This window comes from Gambusia affinis, linkage group LG22 (assembly GCF_019740435.1).
Source record: "Gambusia affinis linkage group LG22, SWU_Gaff_1.0, whole genome shotgun sequence".
In the NCBI taxonomy this organism is placed as follows: Eukaryota; Metazoa; Chordata; class Actinopteri; order Cyprinodontiformes; family Poeciliidae; genus Gambusia; species Gambusia affinis.
In genome coordinates this window covers 6,785,562-6,799,323 of record NC_057889.1, presented here as the reverse complement: position 1 = coordinate 6,799,323, position 13,762 = coordinate 6,785,562, and the positions used below count along the sequence as shown (strand labels likewise).

Here is a 13,762-nt window from a genome sequence, read left to right as displayed (position 1 = left end):
ATTTTATTTATGGGTGTCAGAGTACATGTGGTTGAGTACAAACGCAAATCACTTTTCTTTTCTTCTTTTGTAAAAAAAAAAAAAAAAAATGTTGGAAACCATTTATTGTTTTTCTCTCCACAATTTTGCGCCTCATTGTTTTGGTCTATCATACGAAACCTGAAATAAATAAATTAAAATTTGATACAAACTGACACTTTGGGTACAAACACTTTTGCAACACAGTATAGCTATTTCAATGAGCAAAATTATCTGAAAACATTTCTTCAAAATTGCAAAAAGCTTCAGCCGGAAATATTGTTAAATTTTTTTCCTTAATCCCTGTTCTTACGAAGGCACTGAAGGTTTTACTCAATTTTCCGTGTCTTCTTCAGTATGGAATAAAGTAACTTCGCATTGAAAACACATTAGCAACTTCAAAGCATAAGATTTTCTCCAAACTCTTAATCCTTTTCGTTTTTAGACACTGACAAAACCTTAAATAGGCTAATCGTAAACTGGACACGTGTGTTAGTTTAAATGCCAAACAAAGCACTAACACTTCAATTTTTTATTTTTATTCTTTTGGGGGCGTGGGGGGGATTTATCAACAAATAATACCAAACTGTTAAAAGAACTCAAGTTTAATATGGAATAATCCAGTCCACATTTGACAATCTCCATGCGCCATGGACTTTGAAACATGTTTTCTAATCTACTGAAGATGCCAAAGGAAAAGGAAGAAGAAAAAAATAGTGGAATGATTTCTTTTTTTTTTCTTTTCTTTTTTTTACACTCAAACAATCTCTTAATAAAAGAAATAAAAAATGAGCTGCTAGAGATTCTGGATGTCTTCTTCGGTAATTTGAAATTAATACCACTGATGAGGTGTGACCGCAGCACGCTTCGACAGAACCAGAGCAGAACGGGCAGCCCACGCCTCTGGAGGCGAGCCAGCTGGTGGAGGGTTGTCTCCGAGCCGTGGAGGGATGGGTGTGACTCTGGAGTTTTCATTTGTCCTCAGGGGAGAGAGTTTTTTTTCTTTTTCTTTCCCGACTCACAGCTGCTCTCACAGATCAGTATTTTAACAAACAGGTTGAACCTTTTACCGCTCCTGCCAAATATTTCTTTTATTCTTTATGAAACGTCACATTTTTTAATTACACTGGTATGAAAAAAAAGGAACATGATTCTTCTGTCTTTAACTCTGTTTTTTCTTTATTTCTCGCTCCAGCCCAGGAAGCTCAGCTGAGGTTGCCATCAGTGCTGCCCTCGCAGTTTATTGGGACTGTGCGGTCTTTTACATACTCCTCCTCGGCCCGGCGTGATGCGCCGTGTTTCTACATGAACGAACATGGCAGAGCTGTCAGAAGGCTGAACGGTGAAACAGGCTCAGTCTGTGTTACACAGGAAGGGAAGCTGTCCTTCAGTGCAGACGGCATGCAGAGCTGTGTCCAATCCTGTGAGAGACGCGGCAAACACAGGGAAGAAGTGCACCCTTCCTGTATCATATGCATAGTGTTTCAGTTATGTAAATGATTTTTTTAAATATAAAATCCATGAAAGATAATTCTTCAAAAATCATAAAAAACAAACAACAAAAAAAAACCGGAGCAAGCCAACTAATTTATCTTGCATAATGCCGTGTGCATGTAAACATATTGTAAAAAGAACAGCTCGTAAGCATAAGTTGCAGCATGTTGCGGGACTCTTATAACAGTCCACTCTTTGCATCCTGTTTTGTCAGTGCTGGAGAAATGTCTGGTATGCTGGTGATAGCTGAAGCCCAGAAAGATATTGGAAGGAGTCTTGCCGGTCCGGCACCAAACTCTGTGGTCCAAAATTCAAGGGCTGAAGCCGTCTGGACGTGTTGTGTCATGTTGGTCCTGTAAACACTTGGTGTGCATGCGCATTTTGCTGTGAAAATAATCTCTTAATATAAAACAAATTGTTTTTACTTATGAATTACAGTGTCAGTTTTTTTTATAACAGTGTGTCGTTCAAAAGGCTGGAGTCGGAGGTATGAATCCTTCCCCGGGAAGTCAGCCCTGTGGCAGGTTACAGGGCAGCCATGCAGCCTGGCAGTGAGGACCGGGAAGCTTCTTCCACCTCACACCTGAATGCACAGCACACAAGGACATTCATACGCAGAAGGTGTTTCCTGCTCTTCCAGGGCTTTGGATGCTCTTTAAGGTTGCTCATAAATCCTCATCAAACGTCTCCTAGGTGTCGGTCAGAGTGTGCCAGTGGCAAACCTGCTGCCCCTCTGCGTCCCTCATCTCTGTCCAGTGGGATTGCTGCTCCTCGGTGGTGCTGCTGTGGCCCAAGGAGACCCAGCCCAGCCTCTCCCTGGGCCTCATGCTGCTCCGCCTGCAGAACACAGACACCACCAGCGACACCTCGGACAGCTGGAAGAGCGCCACCTGGAAGACAAACGTCTCCTTGTAGGTGGGGTTGGGCTGGCCGCGGCACACGGCCGTCTTGCGTTTGGACATCTCTTTGCCCTTGGAGTCCAGCATGGTCAGTTTAACGTAGGTGTCTGGAAGGAGAGACGCGCGGGAGATCAGGGATTGAGTGCCATCAAGTGGTTAAAATTAGGCACTGCAACAGACATTTTAATAAGTGTACGTAAAGTGCTCATAAAAAGTATCCACCCCCTTGGATGTTTTACTCTTTTGTTTTTATTACTTTTACAAATCAATCATCAACAACAGTTTGGCTTCTATAATCAGAAATTATATAAAAAAACTTTTTAATGCCAAAGTGAAAACTAGTTTCTGCAAAATAAAGACAAATTGTTGCTAGTAATCTCTCAAGGAGGTGAATAGAAATCAACTGAGAGCTGCTGGTAGTTACAGCATTTAAAATATTATTCTAAACACTCTACCTTTCTTACAAATTTTGTCAAAAATGTGCATTTCTATATTGTTTACATGTAGGTTATTTAGTTGTTTTAAGACAAAATAACTGTTCATTACACTATAAAAATAAATAACCAATATATCTTTTGAGATCCATGTACTCCTGCTAGATAAAAATAGAAATTCTAATTTTTGTTTCCCTTTGTCAGATTTACCACTGTCCTTTTAAATAGTTTTATATTAATTTATTTTATTTGTTGTTACATTTGGCTGTGACAATTTCATTTAAACAGAATGAGAGTGAAACATAGTATTAAAAAAATCTAATAATAATAATAATAATAATAATAATAATAATAATAATAATAATAATAATAATAATAATAATATAAACTGACATTCTGAATTGCATATTACAACAGTTGAATGAATGATTAGGGGTAGTTCAATTCTTTAAAACAAGTCAAAGAAAATGACTGAGACCAGGACTAAAACATCATGAACAATAGTTTTTTTGTTTGTTTGTTTGTTTGTTTTCTTTTTTCAGAAATAATTATTTCAGTTAGAAGAATGCAGATTGACCTGCTGGACCGTACCAAAGGTTTTAAACTTCTACACTCATAGAAGTTTAAAACCTTTTGACATTTATTTAGTTGTCAAAAGGTGGCTGTTGCCTTACCTCTCATGATATACAGCTGTCCCCCTACGAAGTGTTTCACACAACAAAACAGACCGTCTGAAAGTGGACGCACCCCACGGCACACAGGAGAAGGGAAAGAAGAAAGATGATAAACGTAATGAATGTGATGTTCACCAGAGAGTAGGCCTTCGTTGCAAATTGCATGTCAAACTGATTATTAAGTATTTTTGATCGCCGTATAGAGAAGTAAAATTTGTCAAGATTAATCTCTCTGGGAGTTAAATGCAACTCCTTTCCAAAAGCAGATACACAGCCTTGCAACATCAAAAGAAGTCACTAACGTTTTATCTCCCAGACTAGTACTTATTTCTGTCCAGAGTTGGATTCAGCCATTTCTCTGGCACATCTCAGAAGAGAAAAACATTAAATATTTGGGTTCCTTTAATGTGAATAGTATTCATCCTTTTCCATCTGGAATGTGAAACTTGCTTCCTAGACAGCATTTTTTATGAAGGAATCAATAATTCTGCAGGAGAGAGTTTAACAAATGTAACATCTGTAACGCTTTGTAAAGGATGAGCTGGACCTCACCAAAACTAGAATTCAAATGCTAAGTCAGTATAGGTTTGTAGCCTTGAATTATACGCTGTTGTATTCTACATTTTCAGTGTAATTTGACCTTTTTCTCCTCATAGCAGCCAATTTGAAAGACAGATATTGTAGCAAAAGAAAAATGAAATTGCAGTAATAGAAAATTCACAGCAAGCCGGAACTGAATTCAAGAGATAAGGGCTTCCACATTATAGCTTTAGTACTTACTGACAGGTTTATCAGAAGCTGTGGTTTTGAAGTGGCTTCCTTGTATAACCTCAGCAGAAAGCTGTCCTGTGGCAGAGTTATAAATGAGACCCAGGAGGATCTCTGGCAGCGATGAGTCTTCGGTGGAGCGGTAGGACAAAGCACCTGCGCTACGAGACACACTTACAAGAGAGCCACAACCCTGGCATGATAGAAAAAGACAAAAACAGGATCATCAAGTAATGGAGCTTCATGTGAAGTCAGCATACAGGAGGGTAAAATTTCACCAGATGTTCTCACTGTAAGTTCAGAGCCAGGCTCCAGGGTGACGGGCAGCGCGATCTTCCCCTGCAAGTTCAGCTTAGTCAGGTAGAACACCTTCTCTCCCAGGACCTTCTCCTTTTTCATCCGTCGGATGCTGTACAGGCGGAAGCGAACGGCGTAGTCCCCCAGGGCCTCCTGTTCCACCCGGGAAAACTTGAATGTTTCCGTGAAAACGGGACACGGACCCTTCTGCACGCCCGTTTTGGCCCGCTGCTTCTTGGTGGGGAGCAGGACTAGGTGGACCTGCCAGGCGATGTTGCCCGTCTGTTTCAGAGCGGGGATGTCGGTGGCGGCCGTCACCGTGACGGCCAACCACTGCTCAGAAGAATCGTATTCGAAGGCGACGTCCAGCGTGCCGTATTGTGCAATGGGCTCTGGCTCGTAGGCCGAAGGAAGCCGGAGACCAGAACCATCCTAAAAACATCAAAAACAGAGGGGTTACATTCACGTTCTAGTACTGACTGGTAAAGTAAACATTAACTCTTTGCCACTTAAATGATAATAATAAAAAAAATCCTGAGATTAGGAGCGGACATTTATCAAATCGTTTATCGTTTATTGTGATAAAGTTCTTATTATGATAAGAATTTTGATTTATTGTTGTCACAACGATTTCATGTAATGATGTTTTGTATTGTTGGGATTGTTCGTTTTAGTATTTTCTCCACTTTTTATTCAGTGAGGGTATCAATACTTATTAATAAATCTGAAGATATAATTAAATACCATAAACTTAGTGATACAAATCATATTTCTTTGTGTACAAAGTAGTAACAAATAGGTCTTATTGTCACTCTTATCATCATCACAACGGTACCACAAAATGTTGCGATAAAACTAAGTGGATATCGCTAAACCCCAACCTGAGGTGTAATTTTTTACATTTCTTTCTATTTTACTCTACCACAAAGTAGCACATAACTGGGAGGTGGAAGAATAAATATTATTAAATATGTAAAGCTTTTTCATTATATAGAATAGTCTAGTCAAAATGCAGATCTAACTCCAAATCTGTAAAACTACAAAAACAAATCCCCATCCAGTCTTACAGTTATTTTGTAAACAGTTGAACAAAAATCTCAGTCTCTCAATATTCAAACTTATAGTGACTTGTAGCAGTAAATGTAGTAAAAGGTGGTTCTCTGAAAAACACACTGGACTTTTCAGAGGAAAGGAAATTAAGTCCTTGTCCTAATTCCATTTTATTTATCAATCATCTACTTTGTGTTGTTACAAGATTCAAGGACTATGGACACTTCTGCAAGACATTGTAAATTACTGACATAACATGATGCCGTATAACAGTTTTATACTCTTCGTTGTGGTACATTTCACAGAGTATTTGATGTTAAACCATTATGAAAGTTTATTGATTCATTAGCTGAAATAATGAGAGTCAGAACCAACCTCTGGGCTCAGAACAGCAGTGCTGTCACTGGGAATGTCCTCCTCACAGCCTTTGTTGAGGTAACTCTCGGTGTCCTGCTCCACGCTGGCCTCGCTGGAGCAGCGAGGGCTGTCGGATTGCTGCGGGGACGGCGGCCTCCTGACTCCTCGTTCTGAGCGTGAGGACTTGCGTGTCCCTGAGCTCACGTGTTGGTACGGCGGAGGCTGGGGCTCAGTTAAAGAGGAATCTTTCTTTATCCTCTGAATGCTGGCAGCTGGAGTCACAGCAGAGAGGAAGAGGGACAAAGACGAAGTAACATGAGATGGAATCACTGTTAGTTGAGACTTACTGTACTATGCAGAAACTTTCATTAGGTGTCCTTTGGACTCCATGGTTGAATGACTGCCAGAATCAAAATTAAATCCAAAAATGTTTTGCCCACAGAGTTACTGTCTGGGTTTGCTGCCAGCTGTCTTAAGTCTCTCATGCTTTTTCTCAGCTAACTCAGCAGATTTAATGCTTTTTATAATTTTGTTTATCTTATTGATGACTTATCTGTTTTTCTATTCCCATCTTTTGAACTAAATATTTATCATTTATAATACCAGCTCTTATAACAAGCACAATGTGGATGTAAAGACTACCTTTGTAAAGTTTGAGATTTTAGATTTTGAATAGAAAGCCTATATAGTTTACTCTAAATGATCTCTTCTGTCCTTTGAGTTTTCTGTATTCATTACCAGCTGCCATCTGAGTGCCAGTTAGCTTAGCTTAGCATAGCATTAAAACCTTGTAGCTAAAAAAATAAACACTTTACGGAGCAGTGGTGCTAATTTGATTCATACTATTTTCATTGTGTATTCAGCCCACAGGATGTATGTGTAATTCAGCAGATAAATAGCAGGTAAATAATCTTAAGCCTGAGCTAGATTCTAAAATAAAATACCTACAGAGGCTTACTAATGTCTTCGGTGAATTATATATTGTAATAAACAAAACAAAAACAAAATTCTGAAAAGTTTTTTTTGGTTTTGAAGTTTTTTTAGTGAATTTCATCAAGACTGCAGGCCAAAGTTTAACCTGCATCATGATTTATTTTTAATTCAAACATGCATCTTAAATTAAGCATGTAATTAAAAGCATAAATATGCGTTTACCTGTCCTGTCATAGAAAATTAGCTTTACTTGTAGATGCTTGGAAAATTATGGCAAATATTAATAACCATACCAGTAATTACTGGCATAATTACTGATGTCAGTAATTATACTATGTTACAACAGTAATTATGCTATGATAATCTGTAATTACTGACTGTATTTTCTTTGTTATCTGCGATATGTTTCTTAAAAAAAACTATTTCTCATGTCTTTAAATGATTCTCAATGGGCCATATGCCACCTTTAGAATTTAAAAACATATTTTTTCTTACCATACTGGTTCAACAAGAGGTTGCTTAACTAGAGAGAAGCCCATATGTGCAGTCTCACCCTGTTCGCTGGAGGCCTCACTGCTGTACCCTCCCTGCTCACTGGACTGTTTGCCTTTGCTCCACGCAGACGTTATGTTCTGCTGGGTCACACCCTCTGGGCTTTTTTCTTCTTCGCTGTTTGATACAACTCCATCTGTACAGGACATATGGGCACTTTAGTTCAAGCGTTACATTTATCTCTTAAGTAATGGTGAATGCAATTCTTAAAGAGGCCAGAAGAAGACGCAGAAGAGGACAACACTCCGAAAAGGTAAGAGTGGAAACTTGAGGAGAGATCCAGATTTTGGTGTTCACACAGAAGCAGCTCACTCTGACCTTGGTTTCCTTTCTTCTTGCTTTTCCTGCTTCTGTCTTTCTTCTTCTCCACATCTAAGTCTTCCTCGGATTTCTTTGAACTCTCTTTGTCCTTTTTCTTATCAAGCTTCTTCTTTTTGACTTTAGAAGATGACCTAGATTGCTCATCCTCTTCCTCATTGTCTGCTTCTCTCTCCTGCCCCTCTTCGGCTTCTCCGTCTTTTTCCTCCCCCTGTTTCGATGTCTTTCTTTCTATTACACTATCAGCTAAGTAAGGAGTTTTATCACATTCATCACTTTTTTTCTGAGCAGATATGGGATCTTCACTCTCATTTGTCTTCCTTTCTTGTCCGTCTCTGTCATCTATCTTCTCAGAAGTTTCATCTTCCTCTTCCTCCCCTCCTTCGTTGGCTTCCTCTCTGTTTATTTTGGCTTCTGCTTCTTTCTCCAGCTGCCTCTCTCTCCTCTCCTTTCTCCTCTGGTCTCGTTTTTCCTGCATCTCCTTCTCCTCCTTCTTCCTCGTCTCTTCTTCTGCCAGCTCGGCCTCCGTCTTTTTAACTCGCCAGCATCCGTCCCTCCATTCCCACTCCAGTTGACTCTGGGAGTTCTGTCCCTCCGTTGTGTCACTGTTTTGGTTGTCTTTCGAACCAGTCTGACCAGCGTCTGAGTTTCTCTGCATTTGCCACATGCTTTTATTACCGCCCCTTCCCTCTTGCGAGCCGGAGGCCTGAGCAGCATCCTGGCTCCTGCTGTTTTCCCCCTCCTCCTCCTCCTGCACCTTGTTGATGATCGTAGTAACCTGCTCGGTGAGCTGGTCGCTGACGGCATATGTGGCATCACTGACTGCGTTGGCCAGATCATCCACACGACTGGTGACTGAGTCCAGGATGGAAGAAATGTTGACAGACGGCAGGGTCGGCTGGAAGCTCTTGAAGAAGGCCATCTCTCAGTCGGGGGATTCTATTAGACGCTGACCACGAGATTACCTCATCAGAAGCACTGACACAGACATGTGGTGGTTAGCAGGGTGTGATGCCATCATCACAGTATGTACATGCATTCACCAGCTTGTTGATAATAGATGTTAGCCTACACTGGGTAACGTTTGCTGCTTAGCTGTGAAACTGAATTTTAAGAAAATTCCCATTATCTAAGTTCTCCTTAATATAAACTGGGCTCCACATATAAGTCTGATTCTGTGTTTTTAATATTTTAAAGTACCAAGCACTGGGCCACTTTTAGTCCTGTTATACTTGTGTTTATGTCAAGTTTTCTGTTTGTTAAGAAAGCTGGCTCACCTCACTGTAACCAAATCTACCCAATGCCATAAATGAAGTTGATTGAAAACCAAACTAAACCATAAAGAGTTTGGTGTTGATAAAAAAAAAAAAATACAACAGCCATGTGTTTCTGGTGTGCAACCTTTAAACTAATTTGTTGATGTAGACTTTGTTCGCCAAATCTATGTGACTTTGAGTACATTTTTTGCCCACAACTCTCTTCAAAATTACCCCAAAGTTAAGATTTGGTTTTGGAATTTGGGTGGAAACGTTACATTTCTTCAGGTAAAGCTACTCGTTTGTTGATTTTAGTTTATGTTTCTTTGAAAGAAAATACTTCTGTCTTGCAAACACTACAACACAGTTTAGACTTATAAATATTACAGGAGGCTGTTTTGCTGTTGACCAGTTCACTTCTGGTATTTTAATTCATTTTAGAGGTTTAGCAAAGTCACTGCTCTTCTATATTTTCTCCAGGTATAGCACACTATCTTTGCAACTGTAAATATCCCACGCTGTGAGCATATTTGTAACCAATAACTGAGAGCATTTCTGCTCATATGGCCAGCCTGCAAATGTGTTGAGTACCTTGATGGGGGTTCTTTTGTCCATTGAGATGTGACAGATTGTCGGGACTCTGCACAGACAATTTGTTGCTGAGGTAAAGAAAAAACAGAGCCATCAATGCCACGAAGGCTGCAATGGAAGACAAAACGCCCAGTAGTTCAGGAGAAACTGGGGAAGAGAAGAGGAGAACAGACAAGAAAAAGAGAAAGACAACAAGAAAGAAAAAAAATTTGAAAAATGCAACACTGCAGTAAAAAAAATGTACACCAAATCGTTTTAAAGAAGTGGAAAATCTTCTTGGAGCTGAACAATAATAAAACACAAACCTGCGTTACTGTAAGAACAATCATCCATTGATAATTTATTATTTAAAAAAGTAAACAGCTCACACTGAAATAAGTCTAAACATTTCAGTCAAAATGGAGAGCATTAGCATGATGCAGTTGAATCAACCATTATTCCTCTTACTTCATAGGCAGACATAAGCCGCGGCGGTGTATGTAGGCCATCCACACTTCATGTAACCAAGCAGGCAGTCCTGTGCTATTTTTACTAGAGTCTCAAAGGAGCAGTTTCTAACAGAAAAGTAGATTCAGTAAAGCCCGAAAAATCAGATCGGACCATCATTTAGGAGACAGTCAGGCAAATTAGCTGCAGTTTGAGCAGTGTTTTTAACCGTTAAAAAGAAAGAACAGATAGTAAGAAAAATACTTTTTAGACAAAATTTATAATAAGAAGTGTTATTTTGTTGAGTTTTTGAAATATATTGAAACATGTAGCTTAAACTCACACTGACACATTTTAATAATTAAGAAAATAAATTATATCAGGGCTTTTGAATTCTTTATTTAAACTCTTCAGGTAGAGTATGGAACTATATTGCAGGATTAATGGACAAAAGGCTTGGAGCCAATGACAATGGTGTATTTTTTTATCATTTTCACAGCTGATAATGTTTTATTCCAGAATTAATTTGCCTAAATGACAGAGGCGTCTCTGCAGTGGATGTTTCAGTCAGTAGTTCACATATATTTGCTGTTGCATCTTTATAATTCAATTTTTTGAATTATAAAGGAAACTGATTTTATTTCAGTTTCCTGAAATAAAATCAGGAAACTGATTTTATTTCTCTAGAATACTGGTCATTTTGCCTTCTCGTGCCTCTTTGATGATTTAATTCTCAATATAGTCCAGGTACAATAAGAAACTATGTTAGGAGGTTTTGTACCAACAGAGCATCAGTTCAGCCTTTGGGACATTTTTTTTGTTCTCTATGTATTTAATCAAAATTGACAAATTTACCGCATAACTAAATTGATGTACTATGGTTTACAATGAGATTTATTTCTATGAACTGAAAATATGTAAGAACATAATAGTTGCATGTTTGTGTGAAATGGACCAACAAATTAGTGAAGGATTGAATTGACCCTAAGACAATTCAGAGCTTTAAGAATTGATGCAATTTGTCCTTGGAAAACAGCCCCTGCCCCCCTGCACACACACACACACACACACACACACCCACACACTAGATAGCATTTTACCAGATTTTGTTGAAAATGTAGCTAGTATTTAATTAAAATTAAATGTTTAATTTAACACTCAAGACAAATATTACTTCATGTCAAACCCACAAATATTCAAATAGAGCATTTAAAATGTTGCTTATGCTGATTAAAATAACTTATGAAGCTTGGTTAAAATAAGCAGTTATGTTACATCTGTAGTGATCTTCCTTAAATGCTGTGAAAGTGAACTAAACTCGGCATGGACAGACTTTTCTCACCATAGCAACAGGAAAGACACTGTTTCAGCTTTTTCAAGTAGTACAGCATGCCTGCTGCACTCTGCCAGAAATGATCAATGCCCAATCCTAAAGAATGGCAAAACATAAGTTAGATAATAAAGCGCCAGTCTTACCTTATAACCGCAATTGTGTTATAATCCAGATATAGCTTGTATCTTAAAACACGAAGTCATTTTCTTCAGCTAGGTAACCACGCATGTAGTAAATCCCTCACACTTAATCAGATCCAGTGGTTTTAAGGTTCATGTGTCAACTCTCACTGCCGATTGAGCCAGCATGACCTCTGCAGCAGTGGGCACATCAGCCGACTGTTAAAAACGTTCAGCTTATGGCAATGGCACTAAAGAGATGTGATGACGCTTCATACATCACTCTGCTTTGTAAATTTTAACAACAGCTGAATAATTCAGAAGCCTGGGGTAACCTGAAGCGTTCATCGATGTACACTTGAAAGCGGAGGAGTTTATATGATACCCTACATCTCTTTTGCCAGCAGAGGTGATGCCCCTCTTTCCTTCATAAGTGTTTGAGTTCAATTTTTTTTTTTACCTGACAAAGTAAACAAAGAAAACCTAGCTAAATTAGACTGTGAACTGAGATTGAACTTAGGACTCTGAGCTCAGCCTCAGGATTCAATCAGCTAGCTTCTCCAGCTAATGACTCCTGCAAGCTGTCTAACAAACGTGAAAACGCAGCCACCGAAGCGTTCTGAAATGAATAATGCCCTCAGAGAAATGTGAGCTCGTCTCAGCGAGAATGAAAACAAGGGAGCGTAATTAATCTGTCAGATTTCTGTAAAGTTAAAGTAAAAATAAATATAGGTTTAAGTCTTTGGAGCAGAGGAAGATGCAGCTTAAGGAGCGTGGCTGTTTAGAATACGGAAGCATTGCTTACACATGGACACCTGGAACGAAACAAAACCTACATGCTGAATAAATCATGCACACACAGCTGCCTTCTTTCGCTGAGGCGAACCAAAACTTGACACGGCATACATAATTCACCGAAACACCGTATTCTGAGGACAGTAAAAAAAAAAAAAATCTACATTTATTTACAGTAAAATGTTGCAAATAAACGAGGATGTTAAAAAACTTAAACATGGTATTAAAGGTTTTTGAAGACATGGTCTTACCTCGTCTAGCACAGATGAGTTCATGAGCACCACAGTTTCTCCCCCCTCCTGGAATACACAGAGATTTTAAAAAAAAGCTAAAGACACAGGATTACTGATTGAACTGTCAAAACAAGTACTTCATTCCCCAGCTGAACAATTTGTTTTTATTAATCCAAAATAATATTTAAAGACTTATATTCAATGTACTGTACCAAAAATAACCCTACCAAGGATCCTGGAAATGATTTTAGTGTATTTTACATAAATAAAATATATTTCAGCAAGCTGAAACCTGTTTTAGAAGTCCAGGGATGCAGCTGGGATATCATTATTCAATGTATTGTTGTTGTAACCTTCTGAAACTGTATAAAAACAGTAGACTACTGATTTTCTTTTTCCATTTCTATAGCATTTAACAATATGCAGTTGATAGTAAATAAAGCTTAAACACCATTCTTTAAGTCTTACCCAGTGGTATGTAATTTGATCTCCAGTTCAACCAGTCCACCATGGAATCTTTTTCAAAACGTTCTGTGATTTAAGCCTCGTTCAGGCTTAAATCACAGCCTGAATGAGGCTACAAATGTGCTACAAATACTATTTGTCGCACTTCTCAGAAAATGAGAAGTGCGACAAATACTTCGCACTTGCAGGGAGTTGTCAAACGGTTTTACAGGAAGATTTTTGCTTTACTAAAATAATATTTAGTGAATGGAAGGATTTGGACCCAAATACTGACCCTTTGTGGATATATCGACAAATGTCAGTGTATTACTTTTGTCTAACATTCAGTGAACAATTAACAATTCATTAACAATTTTAATTTGGACAAGCCCAAAAAGAAATGGAAGTTTTAATTATCAGACCTCTGGACTTATACGCATGCCAGCCAGAATGAATTCTTGCCAGTTGTGAGTATATCTTAAGTCAAAATTAAGACTCTCTTCTCTCATTTGTTGAATTTGAGAAAGTAGTCCAAGCTTGTGAAACTGCAGCAGAACAGTTTGGCCTTATTTGCACTGTGTTCTATTTAGTGTCATAGCTATTTGTTTTTAAATCATTTACATAGTCTTTTACATTTGCAGACTACACAAAGGTCACTGAGGTTAGATTAGCCAACAAGTAGATTAAAGTGCTGCACATGCCATCCATCCATCCATTTTCTGTTCACCCTTGTCCCTAATAGGGTCGCTGGTGCCTATCTCCAGCTACGTT

At 38.6% G+C, this 13,762-nt stretch overlaps 1 protein-coding gene across 1 annotated transcript; it reads right to left on the bottom strand.

The window, feature by feature from the left end:
• Nucleotides 1-544: 544 nt before the first annotated feature.
• LOC122825443 (synaptotagmin-14-like) lies at nt 545-13,035 on the bottom strand. Its single transcript, XM_044106868.1, has 7 exons — nt 7,795-13,035; nt 7,478-7,612; nt 6,010-6,263; nt 4,579-5,016; nt 4,300-4,480; nt 3,520-3,576; nt 545-2,518 (listed from the first exon to the last, which is right to left on the bottom strand). Exons 1-7 carry the CDS (start codon nt 8,714-8,716, stop codon nt 2,202-2,204), a joined length of 2,304 nt encoding a protein of 767 aa, XP_043962803.1. The 5' UTR covers nt 8,717-13,035; the 3' UTR covers nt 545-2,201.
• Between the last annotated feature and the right edge of the window lie 727 nt (nt 13,036-13,762).

What these genes read in the sequence shown, in the direction of transcription:
- LOC122825443 (XM_044106868.1), bottom strand. Translation starts at nt 8,716, where the DNA reads ATGGCCTTCTTCAAGAGCTTCCAGCCGACCCTGCCGTCTGTCAACATT. An exon ending in CAAGAAGAAAGGAAACCAAG is followed by an intron (nt 7,613 to 7,794) that starts GTCAGAGTGAGC and finishes TGTCCTGTACAG; the next exon opens with ATGGAGTTGTATCAAACAGC. An exon ending in CTGCTGTTCTGAGCCCAGAG is followed by an intron (nt 5,017 to 6,009) that starts GTTGGTTCTGAC and finishes TGATGTTTTTAG; the next exon opens with GATGGTTCTGGTCTCCGGCT.